The following is a 21,838-nucleotide window of genomic DNA, read 5'->3' on the forward strand; positions in this document are numbered from 1 at the left end:
TTTTTTTTTTTTTTTTCAAAAAACAGCTTTTCACAAATATTGTTTCCCAACGGATATATGTTTCCCAATATCCATAAATATTGGAAGCCCAAAATAGCAATCATTTCAGTCTTAAGAAGCAATCAGCAGTATTTAGAAGGATCAGGGAGAAACATGCTTGCAAATTACAGTGTGCAATAATATTTAACATTCCTGTGCAGCTGACACATTTTCATTTGCATGCAACCTAACCCACAAACCTGTGCACTCGGGTTCCATGGAGATAAACACTCAGCTTGCTCTAGGCTCACACTATCAGGTGGTGCGCATTTACTTTGCATTCATTAACATGCCATGTCGGAATCCCTTTTTAATTATGGATGTTATGTCATGAATCATATTTAAGGATCGGCTTACAGGTTAATGACTCTGGGTTATGAAGCCCTTGGTTTCCTGAACATGCCGAATGATTTATCAGTCAAAGGGAAATATTTATTTTACCCATTAGTGTTCTAAAAATTGCAATTGTTAATTCAGAGTTTGTTGGCCTATTTGCTTGATGGAATAGTGTTATTGCTTCATGCAATTTAAAATGTGTTAATTATTAGCCTTAAGTGCAGCCAGGGTCCCTATGGTTCAAATGACCCAGCTCCTTAGGAGTTCAGCTTGTTTTTCTCTTAATTAGACACGTTCAGCACAATCTTCATTAATTTTCATTCAGCCATCAGCTTCCTATCTCAGCCAGGCAGTTTACTTTTTAAATCCAAAGGGAGTTCTTCAGGCAATGCAAACAGGAAGTTCTCAGCGTGTTTTCGGTTACATACACAGGCATAGAATAAACACAAGCTGTGCTGGCTGGAAAAAGATTATTTTTTGTCTGTGTCAAAGCAGTGTTGTCTCCTGCGCACCTCGCCTGAGACTGAGAGTTTGGGGTTCATTTTGTGTTGTATATATACACACAGAGTTTTAATGCATTTGGAAGTGAAGCTCATGAGACCCAAAGAACTCTGTGCTTTTCCCTTTTTTCGTTCTTCATTCTAGCCCTGATGTCTCTCTATTCCTCCCCAACTCTCCTCCATCTCCCTACAGGATCAAGTAGAGATATTTCCTCTGTCAAATCACGTCATTTTAAGGGCTTCCTCATCTGGCCGGAGTGCTTCTGTTTTAATGAATGACATGCTTGAAGCAGCCAGCTGTAGAGGCGGCTCTTGAAAGCAGCACAAAACATGAATTTGATGAGCAGTTATGTTGTGCTGTGAATATAATTTCATTTTTTTCTTCTTCTTGTTAAATCTTTAATGCTCTACTGGAAGGAGGGCTCTTTACAGTCAAACTCACTAGAGTGCAATTCAGTTAAGATGCACGGTCACTCTGTCAGTTCAGATGAACATTGATAAAGGGTCTGTATTTCCTCTTTTTTTCTTTAGAAGTTGGGCGAAAAGAGTGATGGCCCCAAAATTGTATTCTTCCAAAAAGCTTGGTCTAAGCTTCAGTGCTGTTAGTTTGCATGTTTGAGACATCCTGTTCTAGTTAACACTAATAAGTAAGGCAGGCTTTGTAGCTGCTATATACAGTGACCTGATATATCCCTGCATTTACTCATCCTCACGTCATTCGTTCTTCTTTGGAACACGAAAGAAGAAGTTTTGCAAAATGTCCAAGCTGTTCTTTTCCATACATTGAAAGTGAATGAAGACCAAGAGCTGTCAAGCTCCGAAAAGAGCAAGTAAGTATCTTTGTTCGCTGTGTAGATTGCAAAGTCTTCTGAAGTCATATGATAGATGTGTGTAAGGAGCAGAGAAGAAATTAAAGTCATTAATCACTCAAAATCTTGTGATACTCTCAAATCTCATTTGTGTTTACTGGTTTTTCTGGGTTTTTTTGGGCCTGTTGATTTGTAGAAAAACACACTTTTTTTATTTTTTATTTGTTCATTAACAATGTCCATCCGTGGGCAAATGAACATCACAGAAGGAGCCATTTGTTATTTTTGTCTGAAAAATAAAAAAATTATTTGTGTAAATACGTGGGCAAATGAACATCACAGAAGTTTTTTGTGATAGTCTTTTCTCAGCTACAGCGTGTTTTTTCTCTCAAATGTGCACCAAGAGTTTAACACAACTTTCATTCATTAGTTCATTAATTTGTACGGAAATTTGTTATGCAGGAGCCATTTGTTATTTTTGTCTGAAAAATAAAAAAATTCAATTTTTGAATTGTTTAATAGCTTTCTTTTGTGAAAGTCTTTTATGCAGCTACAGCTTGTTGTCCAGCACCAAGAGTTTAATCGTTCATTAATTAGTTCATTAATTTGTAGAACTATGCTACACTTACAATATTTCTTAATTATAAGTTTGTGACCTGTAAATTATTATAGATCATTAATGTTTATATATCCTAATGATATTAAAAACATTCTAGACTTGACTTAAATAAAAAGGCAAAATTATTTGTCTCTTTTAATGCATATAATAATACACCTAAGAAAGAGCTTCATTTATTTAATTTTTACAATTTGTTTGAAATAAACTGGTGAACTCTTTTGTTTTGATAAGTTTCATTGCATAGATATCATGTTATGTGTCCTAAATAATTAATTTAATATTTTCACAATTTGAATGGGAATGACACACAGAAAAAAAAAAAAAAAAATATATATATATATATATATATATATATATATATATATATATATATATATATATATATATATATAATGTATTTCTGCCTTTGTTTAGATTAGTTTTAAACACGCTTAAACTGGCCTGGACCAACATGAAATCCATGCTGGTCGAAGATGGGGCATCTCAGATGTCTGTTTCAGTCTATTCCTGAATTGTACAGTTGATAAATATTGCAACTATACCATGTGTGAATAATACATTAATCCACAGCATTGTCCCAAGCTGCTGGAGTACGTACTAATGTAGGTTTGATGTATTTTTAGCCCTTCCTCTGCCGTTTGCCATATTTTCATACAGTGCATTCACAGATGTCTCTTTTCGTGCATCTCTGTTGCAGGTGTTATGACTCGCTCTCGCAGGGTGCTTCAGCAAGCTCATGATGAGGGACGCCCCTGTGCCTCTCAGCTATCCCAGTCCAAACCCTGTCCCATCAGCCCCTGTTACACGTGGCTTCTGAGCGATTGGTCTCCCTGCACAGTGGAGGTAGATCCTGGGCAAAAAATAATTGAATCTGCATGTATTCTGCAGTTACTGGTTATTGCATATCACCTAACCTGAGGGCATTCAATCCATGTTTCGTATGACCAAGTGGTGTTGAGACCAGCCGCCTGGCATGTCTATCTGGTACTGGCACAACACTCCAGTTCTTTAATTGAATTTTGTAGAAATTGCATGCGCACATGCTGAGTTTGTGTGTGAGAGAGGGACTTTGTGTCATTGAGACGTGAGGTAACTGTTGATTAAAATCATGCTGCGATCCTAGGTCTTATCATTAGAGGAGAACAGTGGCAGAGTTCAGATTTTCATCTCCTCTCTTCTGCTTTTCTCTCCTCTCCCTTTCGTATCTGAGAAGGATTTTAATTGTATGTCTCGGGGTTTTGCGCACGTCCCTGGAGTCGTGCTTGCCCAGATCAAAAGCTGTCCTCCTCACAATATGAACAAAAGAAACGTTGCACACTTTTAACATGCATTTATGTGCTTTCTTTGGTGCATGGTGCGATGGACACTTTCATATTCATAAACATTATCACATTTCTGTGATATGTGTGACATCTGTGGAAACGCAGCTTCCCTTATTACAGTAGTTGTGGTTTGTGTTATTACATACATTTCCGAGACATGCTAAACCACATATCTGAAAAGATGTGATTTGCATAGTTAACATTTGCAAGGCAAATTATGTTTGAACAGAAAACAAAATGTGTAACACATGCAATAACAACAAGAAGAAACGTGATATTGAGGTTAAATGCTCCATAAACTTCATGGAAGAGTGAAGAAAAAGTGTTGTAAGTGAAAAAAACACTGCAAAAAGATTTTTTCTTAATCAGTATTTTCATTATTTTAATGCAGTTCTGAACCAATAGTGTCACCTAGCAAAAATAGAAGCATATTTACATGCAACCTTTGCAAATTCACTCTTGCCCTTACAATGATTCTTATCCTTACAATATCTTACTATTTTAAAATGAAGGTTTAGTTTACCTGTCGAGAAGAAACCGTGCAAGTTCACTGTCTCATTTGAAACCCAAACATTGCATTTCTGTAACCATATCTGAAGTTCTTTTCCATGACACGTGTCAGCTGTGGTCCCGTCCCACACCAGCTAAACACCCTCTGGCTCAGCTTGTCACAGTAGCCACACTCCAAATTCGTGCTATTGGCTGAGCTGGAAGGAGATTGACAGATCTGAAATAAACGCTCTTACTGTTTTGATGGTGCCTGGGAGGCTCAATGTTTACACTTTTTTGGGAGAGATAAACTTATGAAAGGCATACTTACTAGGGGTGTCACGATAAATCGATTCATATATCGATTCTGCGATTTTTCCGAATGCATCGCAATTTTCTCTTGAATTGATTCTGAACTTTAGAAAAAGCCGTACTTTGCTTGCTTCCAGTTCCTTACACACACCACTTGAACTTAAAATAATCATTCTTAAAGCTCGAAAAGGTTGAAGCGAATTACAAGAGTGTTCACAATGGGCTGTGTTTACATTAACCTTGCATCATAAAAGCATAAATGCCGAGGTGCAAGTACATTTAACCACTTAATTACTCAGATGAACACACAAACGCTCTTCTTTGTGAGCATTTGAGTGTGCGGTTAAAAACTAGCCTAGAGAACTAGCCTACAGCGCCATCTGCTGTTAAAAATTAAGCTCAGAAGCGATTCCAGAGATTGATTTATTGTAACACCTCTAATACTTACAGTAGACAATGAACAATAAACTGGGTTAATAGAATATATTTTGACATTAAAGTCTTACGAACTTTATCTTTAGGCAAAATTTGTCTATGATAAGAATTCAAGGCATTAAAGGGATAGTTCAGCCTAAAATGAAAATCCACTCACCCTTTATTTTCATAATGTTGTTATCCAAAACATTTGATGGTAGCTACTGACTTTCGTAGTATAGGAAAAAAATCAGTGGCTACCATCAGCTGTTTGTTCACCAGTGTTCTTTAAAATATCTTCTTTTGTGTTCAGCAAAAGAAACTCTAGGTTGAGTAAATTACAGAATTTTACTTTTTTTTTTTGGTTGAACTATCCCTTTAAGCTGTAATTGTTTTCCCCCTTGTTAAGTATAAATCTAAATAAAACAAAAGCAACTTTAAAATTATAAATTTTTATAAATTTAACAAAAAAATAGATAATTACAAAAGGTCTCTCAAAATATCTTATCCAATATCGCTTTTTAGGATGTTTAGACAGTTTTACTGCAAGACAAAAATGCTGATAACAGTTTTTGCTGTAATGGTTGAAACCTCAGCTGTGTGATCAGGTCACACAATTCATGAGAAATGCCGTAACATGTTTCACTTTCAGCTGTCAGTCATTCAGAGAGAGGTGTCAGTGTAAAAAGCTCCTCTGCCTCACTGCTCAAGGCTCGTCCAGATTAATGAGTCGGCCGTGTGGTTTCATGCAGGGGGCAGAATGTGGAGAGGGCAAGAGGGAGAGGAACCTGACGTGTGTGGTGCACTGGTCAGACTGGCTGGACAGCCCCTATCCTTCGAAAACAGTAGAGGACGAGAAGTGTGGAGACCGTGTGAGAAAGGAAAGCGAGCAGGAACTGCAGCAGCCGTGTTTCGTTCCCTGTCCAGGTATGATATTTCTTTTATCTGTTGTGTTTACATTTTTGTGCACTGATGCCCTTTATTCATTTAACATGATTTATTGTTTCATAACCAGTGCAGGATGTTGATCAAGGAGTAGAACTGTCTGAATTAACATCTGTCATGTTCAGTAAAATGACTTGTCGGCAAGCAATGTCCCACTTTTTTAACCTGCGAATACATTTCACCTCCAGGCTATTGTTGACTTGTGTTAGCCTTACTTCTGTGCCTCTCTTGATTTTGTAAATGTGCTGCGTGCTCTCAGGGATGAACATATGCTGGGAGGAGAGGGGAAGAAAGATGCTAGAGTCAGAAAGGTAGAGACAAAAAAGAGAGAGTCTAAAGAAATGAGCGAGTTAGAGAGGGTGGCATATGGTGTGCGGTGTGCGTCGCTGTATTATATGTTTCGGCAGCTCCAGTGAGGGATGAAAATAGACTGGCTTCATGAAGATGATGGATAATGAGATGCCTGGGCGCACAGATTGTCTCTAATAGCCATCCTGGCTGCAGAATCAAAAGGACGTCATGGCTGAAGAGCTAGCGCTAGCGTGCGCAGGTGGGGGCAGCTTTGGCTGTGAATCGGCCTCTGCTCTGAGGGATTAGGAGGACCAGTGATGTATGACCTTCAGCTAAGGAAGCGTTAAATGTATCTAAAGACTTTGTCATGCATTCAGTTCTATGACAGAGGAAAAATATATATGTTTGTATTGTGCATACTTTTATTTTTCTTCTCATTATTTTTCTGTTATTATTATAAAAACTTTCACTACAGGATTTTATACAGGCAAGTGGCAGACAAATGTAAGACCAAATCTGCTTTAAGTTTTTGTAAGTATTTGTCATTTGAAATCTGTCATTTTTAAGTAAGGGATAATGTTCATCCAGCCAGCTGTTATCGCAAAATAAACCCTGGCCATGCTCAGGACCCCAATACGAAGCTGCTCACCACAGAAGTAAATAATCAGAATATAGATTTGAGTTGAAATATTTTATTAGCTCTTTAAACGCAAATATATATGACAAAGATCTGTTGTTTTATGTTGCGATAATATGTCCCAAGAATCTTGTACTTACCACTTGCTTCACAGTACATACCAGTATTCATACTTTTACACTTCAGCAAATTGGGATTCATCGTATAGCATTCTTTTTTAACTATCATTTTATTTATTTATTTATTTATTTATTGTACTTGCTAACTGGACCGTTGGAGTTTCTTGACAAGTATTCAATTCTCATGGTATTCATTTACTGTAGAACTGAAGTTGTGATATGTGATTTGTCATGTACAGGAGACTGTCACCTCACAGAGTGGTCGCAGTGGAGTTCCTGTCAGCTGACGTGTCTGGAAGGACGCAGTTTTGAGACAGTGGGCCGTCAGGCTCGCTCACAGGCTGTGGTCATACAAGTGCTGGAGAATCAGGACAGCTGCCCTCACCAAGTCTTTGAGACACGTCCATGTAAAGGTACAAGCAGTGAAAAAAATATATAATATAATATAATATAATATAATATAATATAATATAATATAATATAATATAATATAATATAATATACAGTAAAATATGTGTTTTGTATGGAAGCCCATTTCTGATAAATATTACAGTATATGGCAGACACAATTGACTGTTGAAATTAGATGACTTTAAATGATAGAAATTGCACTTTTATGGCATAATTATGACTTTTTATGTCATAATTATTTTGAAAATGTGCGGTTTGTGTTTTTTGGGATATGACATGTATATAACATCACTCAGTTTGTGCAGTATTGCCTGTGCCTGAGTACACTAATTTTTATTCAGTTTACTGTGTGACTTCCACAATGTACAGTAGTTTGTAGTAAATGAGTGAACAAGTCAGCAGTTTTGGACACAGTATATGCATAAAATGTCTCTTGTAATATTATACACCTTGTACGTTCATCACTACAACAAAGATGTCATGATAGATATTCAGTCCTCTCTTCCCACGACTCTCAGTTGTGTATCAGAAAGTCTCTTGACATCTTGCTGATGCCTACACCACTGCTGTAACAACCAACCAACAAGATGCACCGGAGATGTTCAGACTGCACTGTCTAAACAAATGAATCCTGTTTCATCATTTACAAAATGATGGTGCAGGCAGTCACTCCCAAAGATCAGATTTTAAAGTTACCTGTAAGGGGTAGGTTACCGTGTAACGTTGATGTAGGGCGATAGAAAATACAGTTACAGTATAAAAACCACTACACCTATGGAGAGTATCTGTAAACCACCAATACCAGTGTGTGTGTGTGTGTGTGTGTGTGTGTGTCTGTGTGTGTGTGTGTGTGTGTGTGTCTGTGTGTGTGTGTGTGTGTGTGTCTGCGTCATAATACGTATATAATGTCTGCATTTGGCTATTATCACACCTGACTGCCCAGTGCAAACCTAATAAGTGTCTCTCTCACTGTATGGGGCCGCAGGAGGGAAATGTCACAGTTACGAGTGGAGGACCAGTGCCTGGAATGACAACGAAAGATCAGTGTGGTGCCAGCGGTCTGATGGGGTCAATGTGACAGGTAGCCCACCGCTTACATTGAGACTTGAGAGAATGACAAATATTCTGCACTGATTTCACTTACAGAAAGATAATCAAAAGACCTGTCGACTCCACATGACTGAAAGTCTCTTGAAAGTGAAAATCCTGTCATCATTTATCCGCCCTCATGTCCTTCTAAACCTGTATGCGGTTATTTTTACAGTGGAACACAAAGGAGACTTTCTGAACAATCTTAACATCTTGTGAAGTTCATAGTGACCAGAGACTTTAGAGAGAACTCCAAAAAGAAAAAAAAAGAGAAATAGGAAAGCACCATAAAGGTAGTCATGCACTGTAATCCAAGTCTTCTGAAGCCAAGCAATAGTTTAATGTGACAAACAGCCCCAAATATGAGTCATTATTAACTGATAATTTCCCCAATCTACTACAACTCTCAAATCAAACATCACAATATTTGTGAAACAGGTTGAACATTACTGTTTAAAAGTTTGAAGTCAGTTAAATTTATAGGGATTAAAGGAATTAATACTTTAATTCAGCAAATATTTACTACATTGATTAAAGTGACAGACTTTTATAATGTTACAGAATATTTCTATTTCAAATAATAGCTGTTATAAATAATAACTTTCTGTTCATCAGAAAAACCTGAATCCTGTATTATGGTTTACACAAAAATATTAAGCAACAAAGTTATTTTCGACTTTGATAATATCAAGAAATGTTTCTTGACATTTACATTTTGCAGACGCTTTTATCCAAAGCGACTTACAATTGCATAAAGCGATTCTTCTTAAAGAGGCAAACAGACACAGGAAGTGCTCCTAATACCAATTTTCAGGCATTTGTTCAAATAAGTACAAGCTAAAAAAGGGAAGGAATAAATAAAGACAAAGTTTTTTTTTAAATTTAGGATGAAGTCAAGTAGGGTTGTTAGAGATGGGTTGCATAGTCCACTTTTATTGTGCTTTTAGGGTCCTCTATGGAGCTTGACAGCCACTATGAACTCCAGTTGAATGAAAAAGGTAAGATACATTCTCCCTTTGTGTTGCAGTGAGAAAATAACAGCGTACAGGTTTGGAACGACATGAGGTTGAGTAAATAATGATAGGATTTTCAGTTTTGGGTGAATTATTCTTTTAACCCTAAATGTAGAACGGCAGGCTGAAAATTTGTGGTTTGGATTTGGCAGACCTTGTCAGTTTAATAGCACATTCAACATTTTCCCTATTCTCACCCTCCATTTCATCAGACATCATCAATAAACTAGCGCCCGTCTGAGAGCGAACAATATAAATGTTATAAAACATTGGTTGATTGTGGCAAAATGAACACGCTCCAGATGGCAAGCTTTCACTTGAGCATTTAGAGCGAGAACAAAGGCTTTCGGGTTGCACAAAGTGCTGTAAATAACAGAGAAAGGTGATCTTATCTGAGTACGGAATCGTCTCGGGCAAATATAAACTGTGAGAGGTAATCTCTTCTGCTTGAGAAAAGCCCGAAACCAGGGTATTAGTCTCTGATGTTTTGACATGTAATTTTCTATTCCAAAATTACAGTCTTCACTGATTGATCAGAAGCTGTGATGGGTCCTTTAAGCCATTAATCAGGTGTGACAGCACTTTTATCTGGCTATCAATAGGGAAATGACAATAATTACCTCTGTTGTTTCCTGTTGGAGGGGGCTGCTTTCCACAGAATCGGCCAACCACTGTGCGGCACTGTCACCCTCCCTGCACCAAACCCTTCTCCCACTGCAAGCAGGTAACACACTGTGTGCTAGGATATCTCCCTGTATATGAACCATATCTATTTTCACATTAAACCACCATGTAAATAACAAGACAAATAATATGTCTTGTACTTTGTATTTAATGGCTTGCTATTAGGGAAATCATAAAGGGAGACATTTCAGGCATGTGTAATGCATAAATGCTTTGAATAGAGGACAAAAATATTAAACTCACAAAACTGTACATTGACTGCCACTTGCAGTGCATTGAATGCAATTACATTTTGTCTTGAAGGAATATTCCGGGGTTCAATAGTTGACAGTTTAATCGACAGCATTTGAGGCATAATGTTCATTACCAAAAATTATTTCAACTCATTCCTTGTGGAGGTTACAGTGAGGCACTTACAATAGAAGTGAAAGGGCCAATTTTTGAAGCAGAAATCTGATGCTTACTGTATAATTTTATAGAAGCATTTATGTTAAACTCCTGTGTAATGTTTGAGCTTTAAGTTTCATCGTTTTTGGGTTTTGGGTTAAATTGGATATACTACACAAAAAAAGATGTCTTGTGGGTATACTATTTTAACATTTACAGATTTGCCCTATAAACAGTGCCTCACTGTAACCCAGTGATGAAAAGGAGGGACAAACTGAAATGAGTTTTTGTGCTAATCAGCGTTATGCCACAAGTACTGTTGTTTGTTCTTCAAACACGGCAGTGTGTTTATGTGGTGTCTGAGTGTGGCCCTCACAGCGATGGTGTCTCTTTCAGAGCGGTGTGTGCGGCTGTGAGAAGGGCTACACTGAAGTGATGACCACACATGGATTCCTGGATTACTGCACCAAGACCCCAGGAACTGACAACAAAAAGGCAGATGTGAAGACCAGCTCGGGAAGATTAAAACCAGGCACCACTCAGATCCAGGACTTCTTCGGCGAGTGGTCCCTGCAGCCGCTCGGCCCAGGTATTTGAAATGCAGATGAAGACCAGGCTGATGTGGGCCAGCGGAGTGTGGCTCTGAGTTATAGCAGAATAGCTGGACGCGTTTATGAGACTCCAGATAGAGGCTGATGTAGAACTCTGTTTAATGCCTCAGTGTTTATACCCTATTGGAGCTATGAGAAAAGCTGCACTGGACAGAGTCTCATAACAGCGTGATTTGTATTGCCCATAACTTGACAGACAGAGTTGCTTTATTGCTGGCTGGAGGCTATTTCTGATTAGAAGTGAATTTAGCAGCCTGTGGTACAACAACTGTGTGCTGTAAGATTACCAGTAGATGTGGGTTTCAGCCACCAGATGGAGGGAAACCTCTATCTGGAATATTATATTATATTATATTATATTATATTATATTATATTATATTATATTATATTATATTATATTATATTATATTATATTATATTATATTATATTATATTAATTATATTTTTTATGATTATATTATATATTATATTTATATTTTTTATTGTCATATATTATGAACATACACTACCATTCAGAAGTTTGGGTTCAATAAGATATTTTCCAGAATGAATGCTGTTATTCAGCAAGGAAACACTGAAAATTCGGCCTTGCCATCATAGGATTAAATTACATTTTAATATATATTTAAATAGAAAATATTTCTTTTAAATTGGAGTAATATTTCAAAATATAACAGTATTTTGTTCATTTTTGTAATAAAATAAATGCAATTTGGGTGATCAAAAGAATTATTTCAAAAACATTCAAAAAAGGTTATAGACCCCAAACTTTTTAACATTAGTTTATTAATTATATTTTGGGTTATATTATAAACACAAATTGAAATTCAGACCTGTGTTGTAATGTTTGTTAATAGCACAAAAAAAAAGAAGAAATAAAATAAAAATTTAAATTAAACAAAGATGCAATATTAAGTTAAGTTCAATAAAGCTAAAATAAACATTGCAATATGTAATTGTAAAATATAATAAAGAAATATATGGCTCCACAATGGTTTTGCAATGTAAGGAAGTAACATGGTGGTTTAGACATTTTAGAGGGCAGTTTTATAAAATACCTAACAGAAGGTCCTTACTCCATTTTTCTATCCACCAATGGCCTTGTTCTCTGAATTAAAGGTGTTCTAAAGTGACACAAAACTTAGCACAATCTTCTTTTGCTGAGAGTAGTTTTTGCATCATCCATTGTGTGAGTCCCAAAGGAAGAAAGGAAAGGAGAAGCTCTCTGTGCAGCTCATCAGACTGCTGTCTTTTGTCTTTTATCTGCGAGATGTGTTCTGAGACCTTGTCATATCAGTTATACAAGCATCTTAATGGCTCTGTGACACACACCTCATTCTTTCCTCTGAGCTCAGAATGGAAGATGGTGAACCAGTTTCTTCAGGTACATTGTCACCAGCGTGAATGTGTCATCTGTTACTGCTGCAACAGGCCCCTGTGCGGAAACCACCAGCAATAAAAATGATGCTCCCATATATTTCAGTGGTGATCACACTCCTGTTTTCTGATCACACAGATGGAAGAATAAAGCTGTGGGTCTATGGGTTAACAGCTGGAGGATTCATTCTCATATTGTTCATAATCGCTGTGGCCTTTCTGTTTTGGTATGTATGCTATCAAATTTTAACACACTCACCATTGAATGGAAAGACAATACCTGTTTGAAAATAGTCATAATTTTTCTGTGATTTTGGTTGATGAGAGAAATTGCACTTCACCTATTAACTATTTGTTGACTTATAATAACTTCTTGCTGCCATCTAGTGGTAAAGTGTAGAAATACAAAAGAGGGCAGCAGTTGATATCTTAAATTTTATTGATCTCTCTTTTTTTCTCCTTCTCTTCATGCCAGCAAACCATCCAAACAAAGTAAAAGTGCATCTCCACCACAGAAGCCCTTGACTCTGGCCTATGACGGGGATGTGGACATGTGATCAAGCTCTCTGTGACATTCATATGTACATTCAAAGCACAAGCTGGACTACGTGCAACATTTTAATATGTTCATCTCTCCAAGGCACACTTTGGATTTTAGAAAAAAGAAAAAGACACAAGGAGTAACAGATAGACATGAAATCTGCAGCGTACACAAAACGTTGTATGCACAACAGCAAGGACAAAGGTTTTGGATCAGTGGATGTCGTCATGAAAATCGTGACATTTAAAGAGGGTACGAGACACAGCTGACATTCCATGGACCAGATGGAGGACTTTGACATTTTCTTGCCGTGATATTTCTTACATCATAACAAAAAAAAAAAAAAAAAAAGGAAAAAAAAGTTGTGCCGAATCTATTGTATCAGTCGTATTAAAAGCCTAGTTCACCCAAAAATGAAAACTGTGTCATCATTTACTCACCCTCAAACCTGTATGACTGGATCATGACCGGACAACACGATCATTGAGTCCAATTAGTGAATTAGTCATTCAGAACTGCTTTGTGAACTGAATCAGTCAGACTCAAAATAACTGAAAAAATAATTGAAATTTGAATGTCTCACAGAGTTATTGTATTAATAATAAGGTTTGAAATATAATGCACAAGTTGTATGTATAAATTGCACTTATATTATTCCATAATTATAATACTTTCATTATGCTTTTGCATCCTTTTTGATGCTTGAAAGCTCCAGTCGCTGTTCATAAGTGCATTGACAAGAACAACTAATGCATCATTAAAATGTATCCTTGTATGTTCTACTGATAAAATAAAAAGTCGTACAGGTTTGCAACAACTTGAGGGTGATTAAATTACAGAATTTTCATTTTGGTGTGAACTATCCCTTTAAGGCGATCTGACAGTGACTTTTTAACAGAGAACAAGAAAAGACTGATGTGTTATGCACTATATTAGTGCTTAGTCATTGTTTAGTTCCCTCTTGATTTATGTTCAACCAGATTTTGTAGTGTTTTTTCATTGTGATGCAAGGACTTTGCTGTAAACTGGTGTTTTCGTGTGGAATGTCGTGTGTATGCGTGTGTATGATCCACACAGTAAACCAAAACACAGCTCATTTAGACGCTGCGAGAGGTTAAGGTGGTGATCTGCTGGTGTGCTGCTTCCACACGCCTCAGTTTGTCCTTTAACCTTCGTCTAGCAGCTGAAAAAATGATGAGGTCTGCTCCAACACCAGCAGATAATGAACTGTGTTCCTGTGACACGTAGAAGAGTTTTTGAAAGTGGCTTCCTGCAATATCCTGCGGTTAGAGGAACTAATTTAACACAGATACAGTTGACCAATGCGTTTGTGTAGAGTCTGCATGAGCATAACACCGGGAGAGGTGCTTCAACTCTATGAATGTTCATCATTTTCAATAAAGTACAGGTGCTGGTTCTGTATTTTAATAATATTCCTGCTAGTCCTTTTTTGGCTTTATTGACTGACTTCTTGCTGGAATAATTGTCTTGATCATCTGTTTCAAGACCAACAGTGTCAAGGTTCGCTTCGGTCCTTGTACTGCCACGTGACGAAACCTCTCCTAAATCTCTACGGTCCTCATTATAATAAAATAATTTGTGGTTTTAAGCTACAAAAGACCCTTGGTTCATAGGGTCTTACTCCACCAAAAGAATGTATTCTGTATGTGTTTCATACATGCACATGTATTTTTTCTTTCAGTTTTTTTTTTTCTTTTTTTCCCATTTGTGTTTCTGCTGCCATCCGTGTTGGCTAGTAAGTCTACATCAAAAACAGATCAGAACAGTTCCTCTCTGTTTGAGACTCATCAGGATGATCTGCTGCTCTTAGACTGATTACATCAAAAGGCTTTGGCGTATTTCTAAATTAGTCCACTGATGTGAGAAGCTAAAATGTGTATAGCTTATAATAGTTTTATTAATTTATTTTTTTCAGGGGTTGCTGACAAACCCCGGAAAAAACGGCAATATATATTTTGAAGCCCAATTGTGCGTGTGCATGCTGGATTGATTTTGTCATACCCTGGATTATTCCAAAAGTGGCCTTGCATTTTTATGGAAATTTGCTCCTATAGTGACAAAGTCAACAGTGTGTTTTGTTCGTTTGATTTCCTTGGTTTTTCTTTGTTGCCCCTTAGAACTGACTTGTTTACATGGCTTCTTCTTCTAAAATGTTCAGTATGCTCTCAGCACTATATACAGTTGCCTGTAAAACACTGACCTTTAGTTTACATAGTACTTTCTGTTTTAATTGTGTGTACTTGAAGAGTTGAACGAAAATGCTAATAAATTGTGATACTCTGTGGGAAATTAAGTTTCTCGTTAATCATATGTTAATCTGCATCAAAGATGGATGGTGTTTTCAGCTATTTGGACAGAAATGAGGCAAATGTTATGTCTTTGTGCCATAGACTACCTTTAAGTTCACAGCTGTCATATTTTTTATATTTTTATTTTTTTTTATACCTAATTCATTAACTAGGAGCACATTTAAAGGAATAGTTCCTGTGAAAATAAAAATTAGCTGAAAATTTCCTCACAATAAATTAGTTTTTTCACTGGAACAGATTAGGAGAAATTAAGCATTACATCACTTGCTCAACAATGGATCCTCTGCAGTGAATGGGTGCCGTCAGAATAAGAAGCCACAGATTTTATTTGAAAGCAATGGTTTAAAGTAAAAATAATAATAATAATGACTTGATGGATTTATTACAAACAATGTTAATTGATTGACTGGAGTCATGTGGATTGCTTGTGGATTATTGTAATGTTTTGGACTCATTCTAACGGCACCCATTCACTGCAGAGGATCCGTTGGGGAGCTAATTATGTAATGCTGAATTTCTTCAGATCTGTTCGGATGAATAAACAAACTCATTTACTGTACATCTTGGATGACCTGAGGGAGAGTAAATTTTCAGATAATTTTCACATTTGGGTGAACTACTTCTTTTATAAGACTGTCCTTATGAAACAATATTCATGCTCATTAATAGAGACTGGACTCGGTGCATATTCCATTTTTAATACCCTTCATAAACCAGCAGATGGAGCAAGATGGAAACTTAGATGAAAGATGGAAAATAGAAACAGAAACAGATGAAACAAAGTGGATATTATAACACAAACAGTCCTGTTATTGTGTGAATACATATGTAAGACAGTGAAGTAAGAGTATCTGGAGTAAATTGAATTGTGTTAAATGTTCTGTTGTCTGGCCATGGTCACAGCACTGAATGCCTTTAATGTGCAATCCATCAGATACTTCCACTTCAGGATGTTGAATCGTTTAAATCTTTTGTTTAATCCGTTTTTATTAGTAAAGCCTGTCATTTCTGCTCAAGGATGAGATGAATTTAACCAGACTTGTCAGTGCCACCTAGGGGACACGTGTCTGGGTGGTGTGATTCTGTCAGGCTTAATTTTTCCATTAAGCCTTAATAATTCTGCAGAAGATTTCCCATGAATCTTTGTGGGTTCTCTCATTTTAATCATGAATTTCTATTCACCAGGAGCCAAATCTGTTTAACAAAGTTTGACATGATCAAACTGACTGAGAAAAGAAATGGGAAAATTGCTTTAACTGTTTCTTGTAATACAGAAAATGGTAAAAAACAGTTTAAAGAATGATCACAGAGTTTGTGTCTTGTTCTCTTTTCTTTTATATTTGGATCAGAATGATGAAGCCCAGACTAGTGTCTCACATTTCAACCAGTGCTGATTTAAACTTTAAATTGATCTGATGTAACAATCAAAAAAAGGACGCTTTGAGGGACATTTCGTTTATTACACTATTATGTTTCTGTAAGATTAATTTTAATGAATACATGCCTATTCTCAATCTTTTATGCCAAATTGGTGCTCAGTTGTCTTTAATGTCAATTTTTGTCTGTACTGTTGCCAGACAAGTTCATTAAGGATAAAATGAATAAATGAATGAACACACAAGCAAAAAAAACAAAAACAAAAAACAACAACAACAACAAAAAAAAAAAAACATTTGTGTTTATAAACTATAGGCTATTTGTCTTGTTATTTAATATTTAATATATTTTAAATAACACAATTTATGAATAAATATATGAAATCTTGGAGGATTGAGACTGTTTAGATTTGTGATTGTGTTGTTTAAATTCAGAGCTTGGTTCACGTATTGTAGGGGGTTCTTTGTTTTGTGGATGATACAGAAGCACATACGCAGCATATAGTGATATGGAGAGACACAGAGGAGACCGTTGCCAAAGGAATTATTGATTAAAGTTATTTTTGTTTTCTTCACTTACAAAAAGTGTTCCAGTCGCTTCATATAACCCAGATTCTGATGGCAGATGGAGTGTTCTGACGACGACTTTCATACCTTTTATGGACCTTGACACTGTTATTTATTTGACAGCTGGGACAGTCTCAAGCCTCCAGGTTTTCATCCAAATATCTTAAATTGTGTTCCGAAGACGAACAAAGCTTTTACGGGTTTGGAACGACATGGGGGTAAGTGATTAATGACAACATTTTAATTTTGGGTTGGAGTATTCCTTTAAGGGAAATCATAGTGTGCTGTAATTTCACTTACATGGGTGTGGGGGTGTGAAGTGAAATGAACACATGAGGGCAGCAATGAGCTGAGCACGTTGTCTTATTTTCGTTATTTTCTGTTCCTGTCAAGTAACATGTTGATGACTTAGTGGCATGTGGCTTAGTAGCATTTGATACAGTCTAAATTAATATATGTATGAAAAAAATATTTGTAAATGTGTTAAGGCTACTAATAAAATAAGTATTTGTGCTGGTTAACAGCCTAATTCTAAGAAGAAAAAAAAGTAATTTTAAGTAGTGGAGAGCCATGATTTTTCACTTAATATATTTTTTTTATCTATTTGAGGACGTCTCCTATCATTTGAAATTCTAGCAGCATCTATTCTAAATGGTCCTGGTTGATTCTTGCCTTGTCTTGTGTAGCACTCATAGATTGTATAAAAACAGGTAGCACTGCGTCTTTTAAGATGTGGGCGGGGCTCATGTCTGTGTGGATATGCGGTCGCCGTGATTTTGCCAAGTAAAATACATGTTCCCGGATCAAAATTATTGTCCAAAAATATAGATTTAACCCAATGCCTACCCCTAAACCTAACCCTACCCATAATTTATTCCTTAAATCAGTAGGAAATGATAGCTGATTAACAAGGGTGTATAAGCACTTAACCCTGATTGTAAGCCTAAAGCAGATATTTCCTGAAAAGTTATCCCTCAGTTCTGATTGGTTAATTGGGATGTTGTTTCAGGATCAACAAGGATGTTGATCCAGGAACATGTTGTACTTGGTCAAATCACGCTCGCTGTGGATATGCGGCGGCCCAGCGTCTCACTGGCAGTGTGAAAACGGAGAAAAGTGAAGGTAAGCTGCAGCACACTTCTGCTTTCTCCGTGTTAATGTTAGAACGCTGACCCAGTGTCGGTCCCCCAGAGTTAGAAATAATGATACAATTCTACAAATAGGAGCGAATCGGTGTGTCAGGCTCTCAGTGAACCTGTTGATGAATATGATCTTATCATCTGAATGTAACGCAGGACGTGATACTGCTGTTTGGTACTGTTTGACACTTAACTAGTGAATAGTCGTCATTCATAAATGCAATACGTTTTACTGAAATTGCTTTTTTTTATTCGTTTTTTTATTTCTTTCTTTCTTTTTTTTTTTTTTTATTAGTTTGTAGCCTCCTTTTGTTTAATAATTTCAGACTGTTAAGTCACACCTGTTGCTATGACCGCAGATAGCAAAAAGATTGTCCACGGCCCTAACCAAACTCCTAAAATCCAAAGATAGTGATTATTTAATTAAACTGTTCTACCATACCCCAAAAATCTGCCCCTAAAATCAGTTTGATGCGCATCAGATAGGTCAGGGGTCTCCAACCTTGCTCCTGGAGAGCTACTGTCCTGAAGATTTCAGCTCCAACCCCAATCAAACACACCTGAAGCAGCTAATCAAGGTGTTCAGGGCTACTTGATAATTACAGACCGGTGTGTTGGAGCAGGGTTGGAACTGAAGTCTGCTGGATGGTAGCTCTCCAGGAGCAGGGTTGGAGATCCCTGAGATAGGTGATTGTTTAATAGGAAATGTTACTCCAGCAAAGGACATGTCCTACTTGTATGTACCATCTTAAAGAGACAAATTACAGAGTAAAAAAACAACCTGTCATCATTTAATCACCCTCATGTCATTCTAAACCTGTATGACTTTATTTCTTCTGTGGAAAATAAAATGTGATATTTTGAAGAATGTTGGTAACCAAACAATTTTGGTGACCATTGACTTCCATTACAAGGACTAAGAAAATAAATAAATAAAAACCACTGAGACATTTCTCAAAATATCTTGTTTATTTCTTTGTTTCATTTTGGATGAATTCATAACTCATTTTATTATTCTAAAGCTCCAGTTTCTGCAGGTGAAAACCATGGCAGCTCCATTCAGATCACTTGTGAAAGATTATCTTTTGAGCTTTTTCGGGAGCGCTCATCAGAGCACCAGTGCATGCAGGACTTCATTCATAATACACTACCAGACATACTGGCAAGGTGCTTTATCATTCTTGATGAATGTCATATTTTATTCATTTAGCCTGTCCTAGATTTGTAATACATAGTGTGCCAGCAGATTTAACAATGACAAGATATTATAATATTATCTTGCCTTTATTACGTTCTCTCTCGCTCTCTCTGCAGCATTGGAGGGGGGAGATCCGTTTTCAATGTAATGGGAATAGGGAGTGGAGCAGGTATACTTTTCATAACGACTGAATTATTAAGATTCTGTTTATATCATAATTTCATACAGTATATCAGATTTTAATACCTAACAGAGTTCTCATGCCATATTCATCTAATTTCCAGGTGAGATTGATCTAGAGATGCTAGCTCAGCTACACCTGAAACTTCCACATGCCAAAGTCATCAACAAAGTGGTGGAACCAAGCAATGACATGCTGCATAAATATAAAGGTACCAGTCAGTTTATTGATGCTCATATAAGCTAACAATATGTGCTTTTACTAATTCTACCAATGAATGGCTTTTTATACTGTTCTCTATCTATTTAGTTCGAGTGTCAACAACTCCAGATCTTGATTATATAAACTTTACATGGAATAAGATGACGGCATCTGAATTTGAAAAACACTGGCAAGAGAAAAACCCTGGGGAAAAGATGGATTTCATTCACATGATACAGGTTTTGAGCTTCCAACAAATTATTAAGTTGTGACATAAAGGAAGTAGCGACAGATCTTTACTTCCATTTTTTGACCTACTTTCGGGTGATTTGGATTATCAGTAAAGAAACTCATGATTCTGTTAATTGGTTGTTGATTGGATGGAGGCAGATCTAAATGCAGCCGATTGTAAGAAAGGGATGGGTCCTAAGTACAGTAGACTAAATGATTGGACAAGTCTGGCATACATCGACAGAGAGAAGCCTGATGTTTTACAGAGACTGAGTAATGCCATTTTAATGTAGAATTATTAGGCCACAAAAAATTAAACATATTAACAAACAGCTTAAATTGATATTAGTCAATTAAAGTGATATTACAGAGGTCTGTATAATATCAAACATTTTTTGTTGTGTTTTCAGAATATTAATATCAGTCTGTTTAACAGATGCTGTACTACGTCAAAGATCCAGAGGCCACTGTCTCATTTTTTCGGAGTCTTCTAAACAAAGATGGGAAACTCTTAATCATTCTGGTGTCAGGTACAGTAAATGCTGTTCAAGTTCAAAACTTCCAAATGATGTACCTTTTAAGTAACTACACCTTTTGCTTAAGTGGACCTTGTCTAACAGGTTTAGCTCAACGATGCTCAGGTTTCTCTCTCTAATTTTCATTAAGTATTTCACATTTGTAGGGCAGTATATTGGGTTCAAAAAAAAAAAAAAAAAAAAGTTTCTGTTCTGTTTAATGAAAAAAAATGACCTTTATGAAATTATGGACAACCTTTAGAAAACAACTCTGTAATACTGAGATCAGCCAGTGTGTTACTACGGGAGATATAAAGACCTTCCTAGATACTGAAAGCATCCCCTACCAGAACTATGAGCTTCTGTCCCAGGTGGACATCACAATGTGCTTCACTGAGGGAGATCAGGTGGGAGAACTGCTGCTGGATTTCCTTACGGAGGTCATAGAGTTCAGTAAGAATGCTCCTGAAGACCTGAAGAAAGGAGTGCTGGACCTACTGAGACATCCTGACTGCAGCAAAGAGGTGGATGGAAGGATCGTATTCAACAACAACCTGGGAGTCTTAGTGGTTGAGCCGTAGCTCCAAGACTCCGTTATATCTCTCCTGCACATGACAATACAGTGGTTCTCAACCTTTTTAACTCCAAAGCCCCTCGTTGTCCACATTCTCAATAATATTGAAAGTCCCCGTGATTTTTAAAGCTGTTCATGATTTACTGATAATTATTAAAAAATGATTCTTAAAAAATATTTTTTCCTCTCAATTTCTGCATTTTAAAAGCTTTAAAAACAATACAGATGTGTAATCATTTATACATGGAGTAAGAGTTTTATAAATTAGGTCTAGAAATAACACTTTTAAAATCAGATTACCTCACATATATTTTTTTCAAGCCCTCTAAAGAAATTTGTTAAAAAAAAAAGTTGCTGAGGTAGTGAATTAAACTAAGAAATATATAGATTTTTAGTTGTTTTGTTTTTTATGAAACACAGAATGTCTGTATTTTCAAATTATTAGAAATGTTCTGAAACGTGGGTTATCTTTACAATAGCATATATTTTAATTTATCTGTTCAAGAGCTTTAAACTATAGTCTCCTTTTTCAAGGTAATTGCTGTTCTAAAGAATGTAATATTGTAACATGATTTTGTTA

At 36.5% G+C, this 21,838-nt stretch overlaps 1 protein-coding gene and 1 pseudogene across 5 annotated transcripts in view; both read left to right on the forward strand.

The window, feature by feature from the left end:
• LOC109051652 (thrombospondin type-1 domain-containing protein 7B-like) overlaps nucleotides 1-15,352 on the forward strand; it is a 223,531-nt gene extending 208,179 nt beyond the window's left edge. For 4 of the 5 annotated variants that reach the window (XM_042731041.1, XM_042731040.1, XM_042731039.1 and 1 more), the window contains 8 exons: nucleotides 3,001-3,146; nucleotides 5,593-5,767; nucleotides 7,072-7,245; nucleotides 8,229-8,324; nucleotides 9,987-10,069; nucleotides 10,813-11,005; nucleotides 12,545-12,632; nucleotides 12,881-15,352. In XM_042731041.1, coding sequence (XP_042586975.1) covers nucleotides 3,001-3,146; nucleotides 5,593-5,767; nucleotides 7,072-7,245; nucleotides 8,229-8,324; nucleotides 9,987-10,069; nucleotides 10,813-11,005; nucleotides 12,545-12,632; nucleotides 12,881-12,962 — 1,037 coding nt within the window. In that variant the 3' untranslated portion in view covers nucleotides 12,963-15,352. Of the gene's footprint in view, nucleotides 1-3,000; nucleotides 3,147-5,592; nucleotides 5,768-7,071; nucleotides 7,246-8,228; nucleotides 8,325-9,986; nucleotides 10,070-10,812; nucleotides 11,006-12,544; nucleotides 12,633-12,880 lie in introns of those variants that run through there. The other variant, XR_006155584.1, reaches the window with a different exon arrangement.
• Nucleotides 15,353-19,404: 4,052 nt separating this feature from the next.
• LOC109097088 lies at nucleotides 19,405-21,435 on the forward strand (annotated as a pseudogene).
• The last annotated feature ends 403 nt before the right edge of the window (nucleotides 21,436-21,838 follow it).

This window comes from Cyprinus carpio, chromosome B9 (assembly GCF_018340385.1).
Source record: "Cyprinus carpio isolate SPL01 chromosome B9, ASM1834038v1, whole genome shotgun sequence".
Lineage (NCBI taxonomy): Eukaryota > Metazoa > Chordata > Actinopteri > Cypriniformes > Cyprinidae > Cyprinus > Cyprinus carpio.